The sequence below is a fragment of the Lepisma saccharinum genome, chromosome 18, assembly GCF_977018435.1.
Source record: "Lepisma saccharinum chromosome 18, izLepSacc3.1, whole genome shotgun sequence".
Classification (NCBI taxonomy): domain Eukaryota; kingdom Metazoa; phylum Arthropoda; class Insecta; order Zygentoma; family Lepismatidae; genus Lepisma; species Lepisma saccharinum.
Genome location: NC_139246.1, coordinates 15,714,495 through 15,739,589, shown reverse-complemented (window position 1 = coordinate 15,739,589; position 25,095 = coordinate 15,714,495). Strand labels below are relative to the sequence as shown.

General features: G+C 37.9%; 1 protein-coding gene across 30 annotated transcripts in view; it reads right to left on the bottom strand.

Moving 5' to 3' along the window:
* The window catches only part of LOC146002413 (uncharacterized), a 562,931-nt gene extending 538,991 nt beyond the window's left edge, over window positions 1-23,940 (bottom strand). For 19 of the 30 annotated variants that reach the window (XM_083140199.1, XM_083140200.1, XM_083140202.1 and 16 more), the window contains exons 1-2: window positions 23,673-23,940; window positions 6,169-6,210 (exon numbers count right to left, since the gene is read on the bottom strand). In XM_083140199.1, coding sequence (XP_082996325.1) covers window positions 6,169-6,210; window positions 23,673-23,727 — 97 coding nt within the window. In that variant the 5' untranslated portion in view covers window positions 23,728-23,940. The remainder of the gene's footprint in view (window positions 1-6,168; window positions 6,211-23,672) is intronic. The other 11 variants (XM_083140224.1, XM_083140225.1, XM_083140227.1 and 8 more) reach the window with 3 other exon arrangements.
* Window positions 23,941-25,095: the final 1,155 nt, after the last annotated feature.

The following is a 25,095-nucleotide window of genomic DNA, read 5'->3' as shown; positions in this document are numbered from 1 at the left end:
TTTCAGAAAATGGGTGGACGAACAAATGCACCATGTGACACAAAACATGTCATATCTAAGAAACTAGTTCATAGAATTAGCAGAAGGGAAGACATTTTTCCCTATTGATGAGGAAGGAGTAATATCCGACTCCTTTGAGGAACTTTCTGCTTTTGATGGGATATGATCTGAATTATTGTGAACCATATTTCTGGCTTTGTTATGGTACTTTCTTTTGTACTTTGTAGGTTTAATGTTATTTTTGTGTGCAATATTAGGTATCTCAAATATGTCTGGATGTGGAAATACTTTTGGGTCCACTGTGTCGTGTTCCAAAGAATATTGCTGTCTTCTTGTATTATTGAAAATAGGCTCCAAAGTTGTGTTGAGTTTTGTGTTAGTAGATGATTGTTCTTGTGAGTTTTTATGTTTTAAGTCAGTGGTTGATGAACTGGAACATTGTTGAATAGATGGAAACTCTGTTAGATTAATTGCGGGCTTCGTAATTTCCTCTATGCTAGGTTGTGGAATGTAAGTCCCTTCTATCATTTGTTTAGCTTCACGGTATGATAAGTTATTTAGAGTCATACGTTCCTGAATCAGAATCTCTTTGTGCCACATTGGGCGATTTTTATCAAGGCCTGAATGAGACCTCTGGCAATTCGAACACTTGGTAGGGAGATTACATGAATCTCTGTGTTTAATTGCTCCACAGGTAGCGCATTTAGACTGTGAACGACATTGATTGGTTGTGTGAGCGAATCTGAAACAGTCTCTACATTGAATGACTGTTTTCTGTCGGGGTGTTACTTCATATATGCTGTTATTTATGGCTACTTTTTCTGGGAGATGTCTACCTTGGAATGTCAAACACACTAGTTTAGTATTGCGTAGCTGAAACGAACCATCACTTTTCCATATCTTTTTCTTCATTCGTTTAGCACTAATGATTGGAATATGTGATTGACTGCCATCCACTACGTCTTCCTCACTGACATCGAATTCTATACCATATATTAAACCTTTTCATTGAACTAAGGATTGAGGTATGCGAGACTTAATGGAAAGATGAGATTGAAATTCTTCATTCTTTACAGACTTATTCACCTCCAGAGCAGTGTTGAAATATACTCTTACCCTGTTACGTCCACCTTGGTCTATGTATTTAACTGGAATTTCTGCTTTTCGAAATTTGTTACCTAGGTTCCCGCCCGCAAGTTTACTGACGTTTCTTCCTGTACCCTCTATCAGAACTATGAAAGGGCCATTACTGTTATGATCGTAGAAGTTCTGAGCTGAGATTCTTATGTTCGAAGATTTAAGAGAATTATCCATGCCTTGGGCTGAAATAACTTCTTGACCTTCACCTTCTTGAAGGATTATTTTCTGAGAATTATCTACTTCAATGTAGAATGCGGATGAAATAATAGGATCCATGTCATTAACACCAGAGTTTTCAGAATGAAAAGACGAAGCTGCATGAAGATCATTTGAGTCTTCCATTCTGATTATCGATGATAAGACCTTTACGGTCTATTATGTATACTGTTTAACACTTGTATGGATTAAAAGTCACCTGTATCACTTACAAATGTTATTCTTGTATATTTGTACACTTGATCTTTAATGCTTAAATGTTTAATACACAGCACAAAATTGAAATCAAAGTCACTCTTTTCACCTGTACCTATTATGATCAGCTGACTGGAATTCAAATCCGTCTTCGTCAACAAGGCCGGATATGCTAACTGCATTTCCGGTTACTACTTTACTCAAATTTAAGTTCAAAGCAACGCGCATTCCGGAATTCACCAGCATCAGACAAGTGAACATAAATGACGTCAAATTCGGTGGAAATTTGGAAAGCTCCAGTTGCAGCGCTTTCCAGAATCCACCGGTGTCCATCAAACCTTTTACCATGACGTCATCACGAAAAATTAAAGAATAAACGCGTCATACGCGTATTGCGCATGCGCATGCAACCATTGTTGCAAATCCATGGATTTTTAAGTTGCTGCTTTTATTTACTATTGTTATACTACGTGTAAATGCAGTCCATGTACAGTCACGGACATGGGCGTCGCCAGAAAATTTTGCGGGGGGAAGGTGGTCGGCCAAATGATAAAAGTTAAATATCAGGAAAAATAAAATAACGATGCGTATTATTACCACAGTTATAAATGTCATTATACAATACTAAATATTATAATCTAATAAATCAAATTTTATTCAAAATAAAAATAATAATAATAATTATTATTATATAAATGTGGAGACTCGATCAACAAAACGAGTGAATACCAGCACAACTATTTTCCATTATTTATTTTGCATTTTATGCAATTAGTATCTGAATGCATTTTGATATTAACCTTTGCATGTCTCGTTGAAGAAAAGGCTTTAAATGTTATGGGGATTTTTTTATATATATATAACGTGTGTTGTGTGTCCTCTCACCTACAACTGTAATTATAAGAATTTTCAAAACTGTGGAACCATTTGTTCTTTGGATGAAATGGTAGAATGTAACCTTGTTCCTGTATTTTTCACTCAATGTTCTCGATCCAATGCATTTTTACTTTCATTGTTCTGTTCGAAATGAACTTTATTTCTGTTCTTAACAATAAGGGTAACAAACTTTCTGCTTTCTTGTATCTTTAAATGAACTATGTCAATTTCCAGGGGGGGTCATTACAAGCCGGCAGTGTCGGTGACTGTATATGAGTAAACATCTGACAAGATTTCAACCAGTGTTGTAAAAGGTCCAGGACCCATAAATTTTAATGTTTTTTATTGGGTTCCGCAACAGGACACGAGCCGTGACCGGGACCTATTTTCTCGCACAATTTAAATTCGACCCAAGTTGCGTATTGTTTCGTTGCAATACGGAACTTGGACCGTGTTTAAACTGATCCGATAAAAACGTTCGTGGACCATATTTAAATTGATCCGGAAAAAAAGTTCCTGGAATATATTTTAATTGGACCTGAAAAAAAAGCTTCCTGGGTCGTCTTTAAATTGATCCGGAAGAGATGTTCCTGGACCGTATTTAAATTCAGCCGTAAAAAAGGTTCCTGGACCGTATTTAAATTGTCCCGGAAAAAAAGATTCCTGGACCGTATTTAAATTGATCCGGAAAAAATGTTCCTGGACCGAATTGAAATACTTTCAACATGAAAAGGGTATTTACGGTCCAGAACCCATTTACGCTTGCTGATTTTCTCCCCTGGACCGGAATTGAATTTATTTAAAATTCCTTGACCTTTAACAACCCTGTTTTTAACAGCATTGCACAGATACAAGTACAAGTTTTCTTAGTGCACAAATAGATCTTCTTTGAAAATGCCGGGAGAGAAGCGGGAGTGATCGTGGCTTTTTATGGGCAAAGTTGAAGACGACAGTGCTCCCTTTCGGACACTTTCACAACTAATTGAGGAATACTGCCCTTGAAGCGAATTGGTTGAAACTGTCATACAACCACCCGCGGCCCATACACTGGAAAATGCAAGTATGACGCCAGAAACGCAGGGAAGCTTCCAATGCGCTATTGTCGAATGCACGACTGTGTGGAAATGAAGAGATTTTCGCTCCCGCAGTGGGAAAAACTGTAGTAGGAAATGCAACAGAAGTAATTTGGTTGAGAACAAAAATAATATACTCATATTCCAATTTTAGCTTGATAATATTTCCTTTTCACGTCCAGAGTTAGGCCGCCACTGCTTCGCTGCCGGTCTCTACTTTTAAGTTTCTCTCGCTTCCTGTCTCTTAATCTAAAGCCCCCATCACACGGAACTGGATTTCCAGTAGGTATGCCCTAGTTGGCGCTGGACTGGTTACCAATTTGCTAGTTTTCGCCTCACACAATACTTATCAACGTACTTGTCGGTATGCCCATACGAGGGAAGTTGTAATGGCGGCCGCGTGAGATGTAAACCATGTATCACTTCACACTTTTAAAAGCCGATAACTATTCAACCGAGAGGAATAACGTTTCGTATAAAACGTTATTAGGTACAAAACAATGGCGCTGCTTAAATACATACTTTACAACGTTTACTGTACACGTATGGAAGAATATTTTAGTTGTTTCAAATGTAAACACCGTGCACTCAGCATAGATGGTGTAACTCAACGCGCCTTTCATGCTGTATACGTTATACATTGCTGGAGTAACACTCGGAAACCACAGACAAAAACGCTCCTTTGCAAACTCACAGATTATCTTCACATGGCGAAACTTTGCTCTGATTGGCTGTTCCACAGAATCCAGTCGAGGAAAGCAAGTAGCAATTAGAACATGTCCTATTCCTCCAAACCAGTCAAGCAGTCAGCCAGGCGGCCATGATTGCTACCTAGAAAGTTAGTTCAGCGCTAACTAGCGCATTTCTACTAGAAATCCAGTTCCTTGTGATAGGGGTTTAATTTCTCTCGTTTCCCTCCAGTCTCTATTTCTCAGTTTCGCTCGCTTCCTTCCTGACTCCCTTGCATATTTTCTCTCGCTGCCTGACTCACTTTAATACTTCCCCTTTTTTCTTATATTCCCTCCTTTCTCTCTTTCCTAATTTCTCTCCCTCCGCTTCCCTCCCGCCTTTCTCTCATTTTTTGTTGCTCTTCTCCTCTCTTTCTATATTTCCAAGCCTTTCTAACTTCCTTCCTGTTTCTCTTCCTTAGTTTCTCTCGCTTCCTTCCTGTTTCTTAGTGGTTAGCACATCGCGCTGCGATGCTAAGGGCCCCGGGTTCGAATCCCGCTCGGGCTTGGTTGTTTGTGAATGTCCATTCACCAATTTAATAATTTCATCACTCATCCTCATCTTCGCAAATTATCCAAGAGGCACAAAACGCGAAGTAAAATAAACTAAGTCAATCAATTCCTATCTTAATTCATTTATCAAGTATTTTTAGAGCTACCATCTAACTAGACTTCGGATATTAGGTTTTTAACCTATTTTATCCTTTACAGGTATGTAAGAAAAAATAAGTTGTGTCGTAAAAAAACGCAACAACTAAAAATACCTATTTTGCTTGTTAGAACCTATTTTAGGTTTACACGCCTAAATCAAGCCTTTTTTAGGTTTTTATATATTTTTAAAGGTTTTACAATATTTTTATGTCACACAGAAGCATTTGCTTTGTTTGGTCACGAAAAAAAATCAATGACGAACGTATTTAAAACGTACTCTCTGTCGATTTCCCTTCCTCCAAGTCCAATGTGGTTTTTAAAGCTCTAAACAAAGCAAAATGTCTGGTGCCACTGTTACCTGTACAATCCAAAGTGGTCTGATCTGTGTGCTCTTGCTCACTTTCACGTCACTTTGGTGCTTTGTGGCATTCACGCCTTGCAAACTAACATTTCAGCATTGAAGTTTGCACCACTGAATATGTTTTTGTTAAAACATAATTATCAGCATATAAGATGATCCTCACAGACAAAATTGCGGAATTTGACTGTGAATAACATGAAAAAGATTCTTGTCTAACTATACGGCGAAGAGTGGATTTTAATAGCAAATTCGCAATGGTAAGTTCTGCCATTGCCTTAGGGTTAGGCAACACACACAACAATATTCACGATAGTACATATTTCAGGATATTGGTGTCCCATTTTCATTGCCGGTGACTATACCTAATCAGCACTTTTCAGAAATTTTGAACTATTTTAAGTTTTTTTGAACCTACGTCAAGATTTTTAGAACCTAACAAGATTTTTAGGACCTATTTTAGGATTTTTTAAACCTATTTTAGGGTTTTTCGAACCTATTTTAGAATTTTTAGATCCTATTTTAGGAACCTAAAAGCACAATTTAGAACCCAGAAATCCGAGGTCTATATAAGGTACGATTATGGCACGTAACTAGCCGAGCAGCAGCTCTGTCAACAATCGCATGTAAAAGTTACTAGATAACATGCCATATTAAGTGAATATAAAGACCAAAACCTTGTACATAACCGATAATATGCTCTAATATGCTTTCGTTTCATTATAATTATTTTTCACTCTTAAATTCGAACATAAAGCAATAGTATTTTTTTTAAAAAAAAATCATTGTTATAGCTAAACACGCATCACACTTTGAATATTTTGGTAACGGAAAATTATTTTTAAATCACTACGAACAACACAATAATAATAATATATTTATATGCAAAAACTACAATAGTACTATACAAAGAATGTATAAACTGACATACCTTTCTGTGATGGTAATGCTATATCTTGGACATTATAATCACCTGCAAGTAAAAAGAAAAAAGAAAAATGAATCGTCTATTATAAATTTAATTGCTTTCTGGGCATGAAGTATAATATAAAAAGAATCTTTCAACTGTACCTTGTGCATGCCAAAACAGAATATATGTTCCATAGAAAGAAAAACAGCAACAAACTGAATCAAGTCTTCTGCCCGTCCCTCCCAAACACTCGCTATCTATTCATTCATTGATGAGAACAAATATGGCCACATTGACAATGTCGAATCTAAACTGCTGCCACCCCTACGCTTTGTCAGTGACGTGCACTGAGGAGTAGATAGTCTAGCAGAGATAGATCAAGCAATCTCACATCTCTAATTATTTTCAAATCACAATATTTATTGTGTTGGTGAAGCAACAGTTCACATGCAACACTTTTTTTCACGCGCTTCTCGTCCCTCGGTGCGTTCAGCGATCAAAGCTGGAACCCTAGCTGGCTTTTCCTCCGCCTCACCAGTTCCAGCTTCCAGGTAGAAACGGCCGCCCGAAGGGAAATTTAAGGTTTCTGCCTCTATTCCCTTGCCCCCTCGGTCCCGGCTGCAATGGTTGAAAGCCCGTGTTTTAGGTCCCGCAGTCTATCTCCTATAGGAACAGATAGGGGATTGGTTTCCCTTCGATTCCTTTGTAAATCCTCTAAAGAACTAAGGGGAAATTTTTCTGCAGTACTTATGTTCTCAGTATTTAAACTGTTTTTTACACCTTGTACAAAGTGTATGTATAATATGGGATTTAGTTTCATTATTTATGAAATCGGAACGTATTATGCGCAGACAAAAATTTTATGCCTTCTTCATTTTTCAAATATGGAATATATAATGATAAAATAACAAATATTTGCTCTCCGTCTCTCTTGCTCTCGTTTTAGTATTGTTTTATTTAAATATACTAATCTCTTGGCCTCCAATAAAAAAATGGGTAAGCTAAACAGTCATAAATACGGATGTACTTAGGTATTTGGGCAAGAGAACGCGCGTTCTAATTGTTGTTGTAGCTTTGATTTATTTTACTTCGCTTTTCTGCCACATTTGGTTATCGCAAAAATTAGGATGACTAAGAGTGATGATATAATGAAATTGATGGAGGGACCTCACAATGAACAATTCAGGTTGGAATTCGTGACGAGCGTGCATTCTTGTTCCTATGTGTTGTACTCTGCCTGCAGTGAATAATGAAAAAAATAGGAATGAGAAATGTATCCCAGAACTCAAAAACCCAAATGAATATCATTGAAGAAAGTAGAAAAAAGTGTGTTGTGTTACCTGTTTATCCCCTTTAATATATTGAATTTTTGCCACCTCCCATCGCTTTTTCTAGCTGTAGGCTATAGATTTTATCGCGATAAGTAGCTAATGAGCTTATGGAAGTCATGAGGGACAATGATAAAAAGATAACTCAAGGCTACTGATTTCAGATGTTTACCTAACTTCTGCCATGACAATGAACGTTGATTAAATTAAACGGGTGAAGGGTGGTTACAAAGAAACACTCATGCACAGGCCAGGGCTCGAGCCCGGATCCTTCAGTAACGAGATCGTGAGATGGGGAAATTAGGGAAATCGAGCAATGCAGAATTAAAAAAAAAAAAAAAAAAAAAAAAAAAAAAAAAAAAAAAAAAACGAATGGTTAGCGTCTTCCTCTCATCTTTGTTGTCGGCCGACCTTCGTGGGGGAGTGCAAGTAATCCCGGATCGGTAGCCGGTGGAGGCACATAGTGGTTCGGATCACACTTTAAACTATAGGTCTAGTCCCGATTAGCCTTTCTGCGTAAAAAGTGGACTTAAACCACCAAATCAACCAACCATGGGGGAGTGGTTACCACAGCGCGCTACGACACCAGGAGTTCCGGGTTCCAGGTTCTTTGTGTTTGTCCCTTCATTACTTTTGTCGTATCATCTTCGCGATTAACCAAATGTGTCAAAAAAGCGACGCTAAGTAACAAAAATCAAATCAAATCATTCATTGATTGATTGTTTGATTTGGTTTATTTACTTCGCTTTCCGACATTTTTGGCTAATTGCAAAGACGATACGATAAAATTGATGAAGGCACACACAAAGAGCACCCATGGCCAAGCCGAGATTCGAACCCGGCATCTCTGGCTCAGTAATCAAATCAAATCGTTTTTGATTTTCGAAAGGGGATGGGACTTACGTGTACAATTCTTTAGTTTTCATTCCTAATTTTGCAATTTTTCCTGTCTTTGACGTTCTTTTTAAGGAATACTGGGCCCTAAAAGTGGGGGGATTATGACCCACACCAAACCCCGTTGGGCACGCCACTCATTGCTACCCCAAGTGTCGACGTCACCGCACGTCACTGCGCTTTGTAAATGACAACCAAAAATAATTAATAATTTAGTAATTAATAAATTTGACTAAATCCAGTACTCTAAATATCTTCGACCTGATTTTCTCAAAAGTAACAAGTAGGATTTAGTCGTTTCATTTGACTGTGTTGTTTAATCATTTTTCTTGAGTAAAATTTATTTAAAAGAGTAGGAAAATTATTAATCAAGTTTGAAGAGAAGTTTCGGAGATGCATGTTTTCATTGCTACACCCGCAACGATACAGCTCGTTAACTCTAGTAGACTGGTCCACACCCGTTAATGACTCCAGCAGACAAGAAAAAATCGCAAAAATTAATTCTCCTTCAGCACATGTAAGCTTTGTATTGTACGGAATGGGTCATGTAAAAGTAGCCACAGACTGAAAAAACAAACCAGTGGATAATGTATAATTATTATTTTTATTACCAATATTACAGTTATTACAATAATCGTTTCTGCCTAATTGCTTGGTGCATACTTACTTACCATACGAGGCGCTCAAAATGGTCCAGGTTTAGCCCTAAATGAGCAATACCCGCTGGCATGGCCAGGCTCGTTGCCAGAATTTTATTTCGGGAGGGGCTTATCACTTATCAGCAGCCGCCAGCGCCACCCAAACGCAAAAAATTGTGGAAAAGAAGCCCTGAAGATGAATTTCTCAGTTTGAATGAGTTTTGGTTAAAAGTCCGCTTTATGCAACCTGATTTCCTATGAGTTGGCAAACTGATTTCCTATGAGTTGGCAATCTGATTTCCTATGAGTTGGCAACCTGATTTCTTAGGAGTTGGCAACCTGATTTCTTAGGAGTTGGCAACCTGATATCTTAGGAGTTGGCAACCTGATTTCTTAGGAGTTGGTAAATTTATTTCTATTTATAGCCTAGGACCTCGTGACATTGTGATATAGCCCAGATCTTGGACTCGGTATACGCCACTGGACTGGACCTACAGTTTAAAGTGGGATCCGAACCACATGTGCCTCCACCGGGGCCCCTTGATTACAAGACGACGACGTTGCCACTACTCCATCGGGCAGACACTATGAATTTCTCAGTATAAGGCAACTTATTATTCAAGATGTTTAATCCTTCTAGGGAAGTAAAACTAATTACCACCATACACTATTTCCAACTAAACATCTTCAGGATTTAGTGGGGGATGAAGCCCCCCAAGCGCTCCCCCTGGCTACATGCCTGGGCATGGAGTACAGTGGAGACAGGTTGCTTATTCGTGGCATACCGAGTACTTAAATTTGACCTCCCACCTCGTCTACCTACCGACTTATCATTTTCTGGTACCAGACATGGGTGTAACATGGGACCTAACTTTTGGGGGGAGATTGAACTTGGGGGCATATTTTCTTGGGGTGCAGTATAGAAAAATTTGCTATCCCATGAAAACATGAAAACTTATTTATCTATTTTTTTAAATAACTTTTACATTTGCAAAACTAAGAAATGCTCCTTATTTTGGTCCTCAGGTAACAGGAGGTTAACAAAAGCATAATTAACTGAAAACTTGCGGGAGTGGGGAAAGTGCCCCCTTGCTCCGATAAGTTACGCCAATGGCGCAAGACGCCTTTAATTAGGTACTAGTGTTTTATCGTGTCTTGATCATTACCGAATGCATCACTTTGCAATGCACAAACGGTGACATTGAATGGCTGTAATGCTCATTGTTTCATCAGAGTCAACCTTGAATGCATTTCATGCAGTAACCACGTTTCCGATAGTGAGCACGGAACAATTTGCCTCTTTCTGTCCGGAAGCACAATGAGCCAATGTGCAACACTGCAATACGATTGCAAATTGTAGCATTCTAGCCAATTTCACGCTCTTCAGGCACTTCTTCTTCTTTGGAATGTGGGATCGCACTAACCCGTTGCATACATCTTCATGGGCTGTTCAATGGTCTATTGTTTCCTGTCCTGAACGGTTAGTTCAACATAATGGGAGGAGTGAGCAATACTTAGGCTTACAGCATTTAAAAAACAGAGTTGACAAAATTTGATTTTTTTAAAAACAAACAAATATTTTTTTATGTTTCAAATGTTTTAAAACAAGAACAAAAATGTCTTTAAAAAATGAAAAGTTTAAAACAGATAAGGAAGAGCAGTGTTTTTCAAAGGCGCCCATAGACGGAAGCCTCGCCCCCTCTCTTGAGCCTATCTTGAAAGACTTCACATAATTTAAGGCCGTACTAAAGGCAATTTTGTGGTAATTTTTCGATAACAGATGGCAGCACCGTTTGCCATGGCAACCGAGGGGCATGTTGCCAGATCTCCGCGTAATCAAGGTAGATACATACAGGTAGGTCGATTAGGGTACTCGATGTGAGATGACGCCATATTGGTTAGAGGTGAGTTAGTGAATTAAAAAATAGTAGTAAATCAGGGAAATTGATAATCATGAGATTTTAGTTATATGTTCTTCTTACAGAAATGAGCAATATATCATCAGTGGAAGGTAGTAAAAGTCGAAATATTAATATAAAGTCCGTTGTTTTATATTAAGTATTTGTTTTAATATTTAGAACGCAGACAAGAAAATTTAATAATGAGTGTAGTTAAATATTAATATAAAATTCGTTGTTTTATGTTCAGTATTTATTTTAATATTCAGAACGCAGAGAAGAAAATACAATAATAAGTGTAGTTAATTCAAACACGAAACGGACCAACTTAGGACAGTAATGGAAATAATTGAAAAATTTTGTGAATAAGTTTGAAGCAAATTCTGCGTTGACTCAGGCCCGTATCCAAGGGGGGATCAGGGGGCTAGAGCCCCGCAGAAAGTTTTCGGTTTACACTAGATAAAATGAGGCTTTTTGGTTTCTTGTTTGTGTAAAATAAAATAATGTGACGAAAGTTTAAGGAGAGAAATAATTATCGAGGCAAGGCAAATTTTTCTACAACCCTGTAATTCATAATAGCACGTGTCCAATGTGGGGATAAGGGGGGTCGACCCCCCAGGAAATGTTTCAGTTTACACTAGATAAAGTAGATTTTTGGCTTCTTGAATAATGTGACGATAATTTAAGCAGAGTAATAATTATCTAGGCAAGACAAAAAATGTTCTATAACCCTGTTATTGATAATGGCATGTATCCAAGATGGGGATCAGAGGGTTGGGTTCGAGCCCCTTCCAGGGGAAATCTTTCAGTTTACACTAGATAAAATTAGGTTTTTGGTTTCTTGAAAGATGCGACGATAATTTAAGGAGAGAAATAATTATCGGGGCAAGGTAGAGAATGTTCCATAACCATATTATTGATCATAGCACGTATCCAAGGTGGAAATCAGGGGGCCGAGCCCCCGCAGGAAATCTTATCAGTTTACACTGGATAAATTAGTTTTTTGGCTTCTTGAATAATGTGACGATAATTTAAGGAGAGTAATTATCGAGGCAAGATGGAGAATGTTCTATAACCCTTTAATTGACAATATTGCATGTAAACTTTTCTTGCGTTTTCATTGTTGTTGTCGCAGCGAGCGCGATCATTGTGTAAAGATTTGTCATCATTTGGAAGTTGCACAACAAAGCGTGCCACGAGTAGGACGATTCTTTGTATTATTTATTCTTTGGAAAGCGGGAAAGGAAACGTTCTTAAATAAGAGATGGAGTCGAACCACTGGTAATATTAACGAAACGTTTTACCTGCGGAACATTCTAGAATATAATGAAGACGTAAGTACCCGGCTTCAATTTCCCGGTTGATCAGTACAACAGAATCTGCTAGTAATTCGAAAATGAAGAGGACTAGTGAGACAATTTCCCATAAACTACCGAAGTCTACTTCTAGCATCTATGCTTCTAGTTCGTGTCCAAAGTTGAAGATATTGACGTCTGTGGAACTCTAGGAGCCTCAGTGTAGTGCTAGTTCGGGACATGAGCCGAAGAGATCGAAGGTCTAAAGTGAATATTTCAGGAGTACCGGATATTGGGGCTGTTTATTAAGACATAAATAAGTTGCACAGATCAACTGTAATTTTATAAGTTCTTGATGAATAAACACTTGCTATAATACACTTTTTTGTCAGGATTTTGGTGACGTACTCTGAAATATACATATATGTGTGCGTGTGTTTTTGTAAGCCCTTGCCTCATCCCAATAGAATGAATTCCAATCCGACAAAAATCCTTGTAATACTCCCAACAATTTTCCCGCCAAAATGGCAACGGCAAATTCCAGGGTGTAATAAACACACTGGGATTCTTCTGACATAAGTAAACATTTCATGGGACAATTTTCTGCAGGCTCGTTGCAGAGATGAAGAAATCTTGCCGTGGGAAATCGTCCAGGCTCGTCGAATGAGGATTCTGTGTGTTTTTAAACGCGAAATGGCAGCTAGCACCGTACACAATTTCCAATGGAAGTAAGAAGACCACGTATAAGCATCATTTGCACGACACAATGCGTTGGACCGGACAGTTCGCATTCAATTGTTTATCAAAAGCAATCATGGTCGCATTCACACCAGATGGGCAGGAGGTGTACTTAATAAACAGGGAAAATATATCACAAATGAAATAAATCCCTCCTCCTCATTTCGAGTTTCCAATCTCTATTACAGCCAACGTTCAAAAACTTGTGATTGATTGATTGTATTGGTTTATTATACTTCGCTTTTCAGCAGTTGCGGCGATTATGGGGCGAGGGGGACATGCCCACCATGTTTTTGCCATTTTTGCCCCTTCACTATGCTAAACCTTATCTACGAGGGAAAGAAAGCTGTCTTTGCTCCCCCAGTTTTGACACCTTGCACCCCTAGTTCTGGAAACCAATCGCCGCCACTGCTTTTCAGCCACTTTTAGCTAATCGCGAAGATGAGGATGAGTGAACATGACGAAATTGATGAAGAGGCACTCACATGCCCAGGCCGGGATTCGAAACCGGTAAAACTTGTCTAAACAGAATCAACATCTCAACAAACGTCCATGACAGTATTTACTATACTGCTGGACAAAAGAAAACCCGACACTTTAATATTTGACATCTGAATTGCAATTACTTATGAATAGGGCTGGGATTTTTATGACTTAGCATATTTTTTTTTGGTAAGGGTGATGTGTTCCCTAAATATATAGAAATTCATATTGTGTAGAAACTTATTGAATTAAGGTGCTTTTTAAGGGCATATTTTGGCATATTTGGCCATTTCTGCGGGATAAAGCATATGTTGATGGATTTTCGGTCATATTCAGCATATTTTCGCTTTTTCAAGAAATATACAGTCATTTTCAAGTGGATTCGTTCTTACTCCTATGTTCACTCGAGGTTTTTTTTTTTGGACTGCAGCAAAATCTTTTTTCATTTTTAATTGGAAATTTATATAAAGTATTCATTGTGCATTTCAACTATCAAAACCCATAAAGTGAACTAAAAATAGTATGTATATGAAAATATGGTACCAGTTTCATAGATCGGAGACACATTACAATCGCATATTTTGTGTTTCGCATGGTTCGTACTTACCAATTGTGTATTGCGGAACATAGTTTTTACACGAAAACAAACGCAATTTTTCACATTCTGAGTGCCTTTTTTTATTCCTTTCTTCGCTTCCGGAACACTCAATATGGTGGTCACATTTTGACTCACGTTGTGGGTATGCTGTGTTTCAACCTTCTTCACCGAAAAATACCTACTATCGTGTTCGTCACCGGTGGAAATTATACATTATGCACGGGTAGCTGACGGTTAGCCCCACGAACCATACACGGATAGCCCCAAGAACCATTATGCACGGGTAGCTGACCGATAGCCCCACGAACCATTTCCGATAAGGTTAGGTTAGGTTTGGTTACGTTAGGCAAGCATAGTAAAAAAAAGGGGGGGTTGAAACACTGACAGGGGCTTACGTCATCAAACGTACGCAGCATCCGGTTATCTTATAGCAAGCAAATGAAAGCAATGGCAATTGTGCGTTTGGTGAGATATTTCTCTTGAAAAATACATGATTTCCCGGTCAAATATATTCCACGATGAAAGAAAATACCTCGACGAACGTTGTAAACCTTGGAGAAACTCATTTTCGTAAGTAGTTTCTTGTGTAAAATTGAAGAAATGTGCCTCCGATGTATGAAACTGTTAGCGAAAAGATTTCAGCATGAGTTAGATATTGATGTTTGAAACAGTCTAGTTATAAGGGCATATTTTCAAATTATAGTAAAATTTAGGTCATATTTTATTTTGCATATTTTGGTGATTTTCAGGGCATAAAAATCCTAGCCAAACTATGAATTACGCTCTCAGTTAAGTATTGACAATATTTATTTCACTTTCGCTGACTTTTTAAAGTATATATCATAGAATAGTTATATCACCTTTAACATGCACAATAATTTCTACAACATTTAGTTAGCCTTCGAATCAGAATTTATGCGTTATCACAAAAAAATGCAAGTGTCCAGTTTTTTTTTTATGTCCAGCAGTGTATTTTTATTGATGAACGGATACTACTTAACATCTCAATAGTCAGAAAATATTTCTTATTCATTTCTGTATTGATGAAAGTATCATATATCATATATTTTGTACACTTGTGGAAAGAACAGAGGCATGTAAACTAAAATTTTGTTGTTACAAATGCTTTTCAACCATGCTTCGTCCTACATTTCCTGATGACCCGAAATTTTCAGAATATCAAAATTTTCATTTCAAATGAAATCTTTAAGAACTCGGGAAAACGAAAGTAGTAAATGAAAAACCCCCATTAAATGACCTCAGATTACATACCCATGCGCTATTGGCTAGGGATGGCCAAACAGATCCGGATCCGAAAAATCCGGATCCGGATCCAAAAGTTCCGAATCTGGATCCGGATCCGAAAATCCGGATCCGGAGTCGATAGTTTCGTATCTCAATCCCATTATAATATTACCACACCTTATGATCTTCTATTACAAAGAAATTTTTCATTTGTTAGTCCTACAAGATTTTTTTCAAGTATTGTTCCTACTGTTGCCCACGGGACGAGACGGGACAGGCTTTTAAAAATTCGAGACGAGACGAGATTGATTATGTGCCGAGACAAACGAATATTTTCGAGACGAGACAGCGTTGCACAGCATTTCCACGAGACGAGACAGGCCAAAGTCTCGTCTTGTGGGCAACACTAATTGTTCCTAAAATAATTTGCTATTCATCGGCTAACACACTCGTGCACAAAAATAATCTTAGATGTTTAACATAAAATGTCAGAGGTGATTTTGTAAATGCCATTAAAACGAATATGTATTCATTCATTCGAATGTATTGGAAATGGAAACACACATAAATGTGAGACATTCGATTCCAGTGTGAAACCTTTAAAACATTTAACAAGATAGAAATGTTATACAAAAATTATACAATTGTTCTACAGTTACAGTTTTAAAAATTAAAATAAAACATTATAATATATGCAGTGTTATAAAATTACAAAGTGTAAGACTAACAAGGGAGGTTATGTAAGTGTCCCCCTCCGAGTTCCATGAAACTTGGCAGGTGCATAGAGGGGCCCAAAGGAAGAGTTACGTGTTTTTTTGTTTCAGCCAAAAAACTGTTTTAGGGGCAAACCTCCCTCAAATGTCAAGATGAGGACAAATTGAAGTGGGGATCTGACCCCTGTGTCCCCTCCGATTTCCATGAAACTTGGCAGGTGTATAGAGGGGCCCAAAGGAAGACATACGTGTTTTTTTGGCTTCGGATAAAAAACTGTTTTAGGGGGCAAAACCCGTCTCAAATGTCAAGATGAGGACAAAGTGACGTGCGGATCTCACCCCTGTGTCCCCCTCCGATTTCCATGAAATTTGGCATGTGGGGAGGGACCCTATGCCTTCTGTTTCTTCCTATGCCATATTTACGTGGTTTCGGGGTCAGATCCCCACTTCAATTTCTCCTTTACATTTGAGCGGGGGGGGGGGGTTGCCCCCTAAATCCGTTTTTTAGCTGAAACACAAAAACATGCACTTCTTCCTTTGGGCCCCTCTATACACCTGCCAAATTTCATGGAAATCGGAGGGGGACACTTAGATAACCTCCCTTGTAAGTGTATTAATTACAAAAAAACGCACGCGCACTATATACTCGTATATATATTCTGTATATGTATGTATGTATGTATGTATATATATTAGCAGTTAACAATATGTTATAAATACATTCTTACTTTCCAAAGAAGCGCTCATGTGGGATGGCCAAACGGATCCGGATCCGAAATCTTCTTGGATCCGGATCCTAAGGATCCGGAGTCAACCGGATCCGGATTTCGGATCCGCCAGGATCCGGATCTGGCCATCACTACTATTGGCCTATATGATAGTATGTTTTTACGTAAATGAAAAATAATGTAAAGGGTGTCTCAGAAATATTTTCGTTTTTAAAACTATTAATATAAATACTTATTTTCTTGGTATAAAGATAAATTTATTACCAAAAGAAAGCTTAAACATTATTTTTCTATTTGTGGAAAAGAGTGTTGGACAAATGGTGACCGTTCATGTTTTCACAGTCAATTTTTCTTGAACTAAAGTTTTCGATCACTCGCCGAAGCATTGCACGAGGAATAGCATTAATTTCATCTGTAATTATTTGCTTCAATTCTCTCAAATTTTGTGGCATTAGGGTGTTTACTTTACTTTTTCAGTAAGTGTTTTCAATCTTTCTCATCCAATATTTACAAGGGTTGGATAAAAAGTAATGGCAACACTGCTGGGTGAGTCACAGCGCTGGGGTGAGTCACAGCGCCACAAGCGTTTCGTGGCTGATAAAGGAATGTCAGATGAGGAAGTATAGTGAGTGGGAGCGATTGTATGTTTTTCAGTCAAAAACAGCAGTGCTCTGAAGCAGAGGACGAGAGTGCAAGCGCCCTAACAATATGTTTAGGCAAGAAGAACAACGTCTCTCAGGCAGACTGTCAACGCAGCCTACTTCTTCACCTTCTTGCAACACCACCTTCGTCTCGCATTAAGAAGGAAGCGACGGCACGGTGTCCCATCATCCTGCTTGACAATGCAAGGTGTCACACTGCGAACAATGTGACGGCGCTCCTGCATAACTGGTAGTGGGAGGTACTGGAACATCCGCCGTATTCACCGGTATGAGACCGTGTGATTACGACCGTTTTGTCAAAATGAATTAACCACTGGGCGGGAAGCACTACGACACGCGCGAAGCCATCATACGTGCTATAGGGCGGTCACTGCGGGACATCGACAGAGATGGACGCGCTGACGGTGTACGACGCCTTCCATACGTGTGACAGAAGGTCGTAGAGATGAGGGGCGATTACTTTGAAGGAATGTAACACGTGCTCCTCTGCCAATACAGTCAAGTACCAATTATACCAGTTTTGCCATTACTTTTTATCCAACCCTTGTAATTAAATCTGCGCTTGGGACGTCTCTCATTCCTGCCAGGTTATAATGATGCCGGTACAAACAACGCACAACATAAGAATCATTATTTTTATAAAAGGTTGATCGGAAGGGGCAAAAACAGTGTAAGTCACACCGAGATTATAATAATAATTAATACCTTTTAACAACGGGAGACCAATATTCATTTATCGCTTATGATGTATCATTTGTGCGATTCATACTTGGATAAATAATGATACGTTAAGTTAACAACAACAACAATAATTTTATAATTAGGCTTAATCATTATTTTAGGAAGGGGTTGGTAAACTGACCTACTTCGGATGTCCCGTTTTTGGGTCAAAATATTATGGTCACCCTATTTATGATAGTTCTAATAATAATGCAACAGCAGTAAATAATTATTTTCGAAAATTACCTATACAAACAAAAAAGATCTAAACATTGTGATTTGGACTTACTGAGAATGTAATCAAGTGGTATATCATCAGTAAAATACACATGATTTCCCTGTCTCCTGGCAACAATGTCTTTGAACAACAATGCGAGAACGCATTGTACAAATAAGCAGCACAGAAATTTCATCGCATCACTAAACAAAAGCTTCAAGACGAATCTAAACCCACTGTAAAATCGATGTCAAAGTTTTGATGTGTAATCGAACTGACTTGCCTGGTAGTGAGCAGTACATGGAAACAATGGATTCACCATTACATGTTGTCAACAAAACAGGTTAGCTTCTGAAAACAGCAACATTCACAATACACGATGTTGTTCGTCTCTTTTCAGAAACATTGTACCTTTCTTAAAAACAACTTCCCTGGGGAACAATTGAGCGTTATATACATAATATACAAGTATATGATAACAAAAAACTGTATACACTATCTTCATGTTTTCCCCCTTTAGAACCAGCAAATACAATGAATGTTTTAAACACAATTTTTATCATGTGAAGTATAACATTTAGTCGCAGCTGCATTTATTAATTTTGCATCAATTCTACTTGGAAATTGAGGACTTCATTCTGCCTTGACAACTGCAATTTTAATTATGTCACCTTGTCGACATTTTTTTTACTTTTATTAATGGTGTACACAGCTTTTCTCTTGAAGTATATTTTCAATTTTACTGCACATATTTATGCTGTGCACGTGTCCGTTCTGAATAGCCATATAATGATTTAGACACCACTAAGAACGCGTTCAGTGATTAACTATCGATGTCGTCACTGGCGTGCCCAGGATTTTCGAAAGGGAAGGGTTACATACACTTTCTCTGGTAGTCACCCCTCATTTTGCAATCTTTTCCTACCGTTGACGTTATTTTTTTTTAGGAATACTGGCTGAAAGGAGATGGTTATGAATCCCCACAAACCCCCCTTGGGCACGCCACTGGATGTCGTGACCGAAGGTTCCAGGTTCGAGCACCAGCCTCAATGCAAATGTTTGTCTACATTTGTCCCTTCATCTAATCATCCATCCATCCTCGTCGTCACAACTAGCTTAAAGAGACAGAAAAGCGACGTAAAAGAAAACGTAATCGTTTCACATATTCAGGCGAAGAAATAGAAATGTGTAAAATCACATAATGATTCGACATATTTCTACAGTGCGTTCATTTTGGCTCGGGGCCAAGATAGCGCGTGACTGCAGATCGGCGAACCATGGCGCAGATGCCGGCATTTCGTCCCGTACGTCTTGCTTATTTCTACGCACATATCTTTAGCATGCATACAGGGTGGGAAATAACCTTTTGCTAGGGGTCTGCTGGAAAAAGTAACAACAATTAAGAAATTATGGTAATACCAAATGTTTACTACGACAATTGTGGTTACAAAAACAGAATTAAAAGTTAGTTCACGACAAAGCACCTTGCTTCAAGGCAAATGCTACCCAAGACCTTCTTCGGCGAAGTGGCATTGACTTGTTCAGCAGTTCTGAATGGCCGGGTGCATCACCGGACCTGAATGCAGCGGAGCACTTTGGGGCTATTCTGAAGGACGCAGTTGAGTCCTTGATGATAGTGGAACGTGGACCGGACCGCTATTCCCGGGCAACACTCCATCTGGAACAAGTCCTCCGTGACAAGGAATGGAATACGGACTTGTTTGCGAATCTTCTGAGCTCCTACTCTGATCGTCTTCGTGCTGTGAGAGAAGCAAACGGAGGACATACTAACTTTTAATTTTGTTTTGGTAACCACATTTGTCGTAGTAAACATTTGGTATTACCATAATTTCTTAATTGTTGTTACCTTTTACTGTGGACCCCTAGCAAAAGTTTATTTCCCACCCTGTACAATGATATTTAAAAAACTCAATATACTGACCAAAGCAGAAATTTATTTTATCATAAGACATAAACTAAACGTAAAGTTTCAACCTTCTAGCAAGGTCTTCTTCAGACTCTGCACCAAGTACAAATGTAACAAGGTACAAAACAGGACGATGTATATACACAAAAATTACTCCCCTCCAGACTATTAGAAAGTTGTTTTCCTGGAACATTCTAGCAGATGGCCTTATCTTGTCAACTGTACTTTCACCTGACAGGCGATTTAGCTAAACATTTTCTTTAATCTGAAATGTGGTTGGACTCTTTATCTCACGCTCTTTTTCCTTTCTTCCTTCATTCTTCTTCCTTCTTCTCACCTCTTTCTCTCTTGTCCTTTCCACTCTTTCTAACACCTTCTTCCGTTCTTTTTTATCTTAAGTCCCCCCATTCCAGTTGATTGTGTCTTCTTCACCTTTCTTCTCTATTTCCCTGGCCTCCTTCCATTTTCTCACTAGTATTCTCTTCTCCCTTCCTATCTGCTTAGCCTCATCCTACTCTATGTCATGTCCTGTTTCTCTCGTCTGTTTAAACATCGCATTTCTCTCTCTCTCTCTCTCTCTTAAGTCGTACATCATCCCTATGTTGTTTCAACCTGTCTTTCAACCTCTTTTTCGTTTCTCCTATGTACACTTTACATTTCACTTCGTAGATAATCCCTTCCTCTTCCCTGTTTTCCTTTTTCTTCTTTGCATTCTTTGCTATTCTTAAGACATTCTCTTTTTCTTTCTCTTCCAATTCTCCCCTGCCACTTTTCTCCCTTCTTCTGTTTATGTCCAGTCTATCCTCCTTCTCTTAGCCATTCTTTTCCAGCTGTTTCCATAGGATATTTATTTTGCCTTCTTTTCACATTCTTTCGTGTATATTTTCTTGATTCTGTCCTCCATATTCTTTATAAAATATATTTTTGTCACCTCACTTACATCACTTCTTCTGATGCCAAGGAGTTTCAATTTCTTGTCCTCTCTTACTTTTCATCAATATATCTAGGTAGCTTATCTTGTCTTCTTCTAATTCGAGTTCCAAAAATATCCCTCTTTCTTCATCTTGTATTTCTTTGGCAAATATGTCGAGCTGTCTCTTCGTTCCCTTCCATATGCCAAAACAATTGTCCACATATCTACAAAACAGAATCATTTTGTCACCTCCTTTTTCTACCACTTTCTTTTCCCATTCATTCATAACCAATTCAGCCAATGCTGGGCTTAGGCTAGAAGCTATATTCAGTCCTTCACTCAATAACATTATTTTATCCCCCATTTTACTGTAACCGTTATTCCAAATGGTTTCCAGAGCCTTCACTACCCTTTCACTATCCCATTCTCCTATAATTTCTTGTCCCATTATCTTTTTAACAATATCCAAAACGTGTCCCCTCTTGATGCTTGGGAACATACGTACTTTTCACGTCTAAGCTAAACATTGTCCTCTTCATCTCATTTAACTTAAGTCCTTTTATGAGGTCCACCACTTGTTCACTGTTCTCACTGCTCTGCTTTCTTGCTGTGTTACTAACACTTCAATAACTTTCTTTAATTTATTTTCCAATGGTTCCAAAATATTGTTTCTGCAGTCCATTACTGGTCTCAACTTTATCTCCTCTTTGTGTATCTTTGGAAAGCCTTTCCATCTTGGTAGTCTCCGTGTCTCCTTTATGCACTTCTTGAATCCTCTCCTCTTACAGTCTTGTATGACCCTTTCTCTTATAGTTTGTTCTTCTTCTGTTCCACAAATCTCCTCATATCCGTTGTCTTTTAGGTCGCCATACTTCCTCTCGTACCATTTTCTTTCCATCACCACAATTGCTCCTCCTTTATCTGACTGCTCTATCACTACATCACTTCTTGTCTTGATTTTGTTCATCCCTTCCCTTTCTTTTTGACTCAAATTATCTAATTTTCCCTGATATTTATATTGCAAAACGAGTACTTACCTCATGATTGTTGTTCAATGTGATGGCCAATTACATTCACACATTCCCGCCATCTTTTGATGAAATTTTGATTGACATATTTGTTCTGTTTGCAAGTTGTTTTCTTGCCATTGTTAAACACTACTATCGGATTAAAAATTATGGATACTCGAGTTTGGACTTCAATTAAAATTAACCAGTACACCTACATAAAATAGTTACATCAAAATTTAGCTTGTTCAATTCTTCGTTAATTTATGCTAATATTTTTTTTTGTAGTAGGTCTTCAATTTTTTTATCGTCGCGAGGACAAAAAATTGCAGTTTTTTTAGTTTTGCAAACGATCGCTCTTTCTATAAATAAAAAAAATGGTGTTCTGATTTTTTTTGCTGTCGCTTCTCTGCCACTTTTGGCTAATCGCGAATGCGAGGACGAGTGATGATAACATTTACTTGCGAGGGGCGCTCGCAAAGAACACCCATGCTCAGGTCGGGATTCGAATCTTGGACCTCTGGCGTCGTAGCGCGCCATGCTGACCACTTCGCCACGGAGATCATCTTAAAGCTAGTGATATAGACGACATGAATTAAGATTGATATAATATAATATAAATTAATTGACTTTTCTAATTTGACAATATCAATGGAGGGAAACTTTTCCAGTTCGCTTTACGAAATTGTGTAAAGAAATTCCCAATATAACTGTACACGAAAAAATAGGGCAAATTAATTTATCACAATGCGCTTTTAATCTTGTGGGCCCATACGAAGTGTTACTTTACTTGAATGAAAAATTGCGGATAAGTAATGGTATTTTCGTTGTTAATATGACAATTACCATTTGTAAAGCAAAATATCAAAAGGTCAACATACCTCGTTAATTTTTTTCGTTTATCTATAAATTAATGTAGTATGTAGCATTTGTTTATTCGGAGAAAGCAAGGTTCTACTGTATTTCATATTCATAATGGAGTTCCAAATTATTAATGCATCTTAAAAAGGCAGAAATGTTTCTGAATCCATTACCGTCTTAGGTTGGACAAATATTTACGTAACAAGTTCTTTCATAACCGTATTTCCTTTGAAAACTCAATGCATACATAGTGGCAAATTAGTTGATAAAAGTTTGTTTTCCTAGTTAAAAAAAACGACGACGCTGTCAGTTCGATATTTCTGTTTTAAAAAAAAGGGCACAAAAATATAAGAGCAAATATAACTTTTTTGAGGGAATAAGTGCGTTTCAAGGGACAAATGATCTGGATTCATTAAGCTGCATAAACTGCAAAATTATGATATAATTCACTTGTGCATATATATTTATAGACACCACACTTTTGTGGAGCATGGCTTTTGATTAGTTACTGATCTGATCCACAAAATAATTCGATTCACGATGTTTATTGGTTCGCTGATTTGAATTGCTACAAACAAGAATATACACCAAACTATGAATTAATGAGATGTTCCGAATCTTTACGGTTGTAAATATTGCTACATAATCATGTTTACTTACGTGCAATAGCAATACAAGGCAGGATAGTCCAACCTAGGATGTGAAGTAGCTTCATGGCTATCTCACTCTGTTCCTCTTGGACTTACCAGCCCCAAGCGAATGTCAGAGCTCTACCCTCTCTTTTTTTTCTTCACAGCAGCAGTAGGTTACGGATGTAAGCCAATGATAAGAACGATCGAAATACTAATTGCCGAAAGAACAATTAAAGTTTCATGGGTACTGAGCAGCGTATGACGTTGTTTTCAATTCTTGTCTCTCGACTGATAAGCACACACAATGAGAAAATTCGATTCATGAGCCGATTGGTCACAATTAGCTATAACGCGACAAAGACTTTCTTCCTTTTTTAACTGACACATTACACATGTGCACAGCTACAACAGGAGGAACATAATATTTCAGTTCATAAACAAATGACAACTGGATGGATTAAAGCATTCACGAAGTTCATACCACGATCTGATCAGCAGTGAAATGCAGACCTTAAAACGGCAAATGACTATGGACATTTAACCAGATGGTCATGTCACAGTATGGCCGAACACGTTGCTATTCAACGTTAAGCTAACTTCTTTAGAACTCCATTATGAACGCTTTTCTGGCTTGAGATACTTCAAGAAAACGAAACATGTTTTCAATAAAGCCTCCATTTGCTTTGCATGAACTTCACGAATACGAGTTCACACGCCGCGAACAAAATAGTAAACCAACTACAAATCACACAAACACAAAAAGTAATGTTGTTTTCCCCTCATAGCTGCAAAAGTGCACCATGTAAACTGTCGATTTAGCTCTGTTTAGATCTGATGTTAAGCCTAATAGTCAATGAAAATTGTGATAAACGTTTATACCTTGCAATGACATAAAATCATACACTGTACTACCCGTAATTTTGAATAATGCACTTGTGTTGTTACGCATTTGTCATCTTTGATTCTGCTTGCTATTTGTACTACATTCATTTTCTTTATTCAGATTGATTACTAGTTAGAACTTCACCTACCGTAAAACTTTGATTCTCTAACAATAATTCAATTGCTTTAACTATCACAAAATGTAAACATTTTATATATTTAACTTTCAATTTTACTTGTGTGAGCGTGCATGCATTTCATGCAATTGAATATTTCCCATTGAAAATTAGCAACTGGATCGATATGGTTCAGTAAGAATGAGCATGTTAACTAGTAATTCACAGTTTCTCCACTGAACCTCACGGCGCTAGTTACATTACCTGTGCCAGATAAGTATGATTAAAACTGAAAGAACTGACTACCATAAAGATCACTCTTGTGTTTTTCTTGCTGGTATCTTTTGGTAGCACTACTGATGCTGTGTACGAGTTAGTTTATTCACAATAACACTCATCTAGGTTATTTCCACGTGGTTATGGACTTAATTAAATTGTGTGTTCATGGTAAAG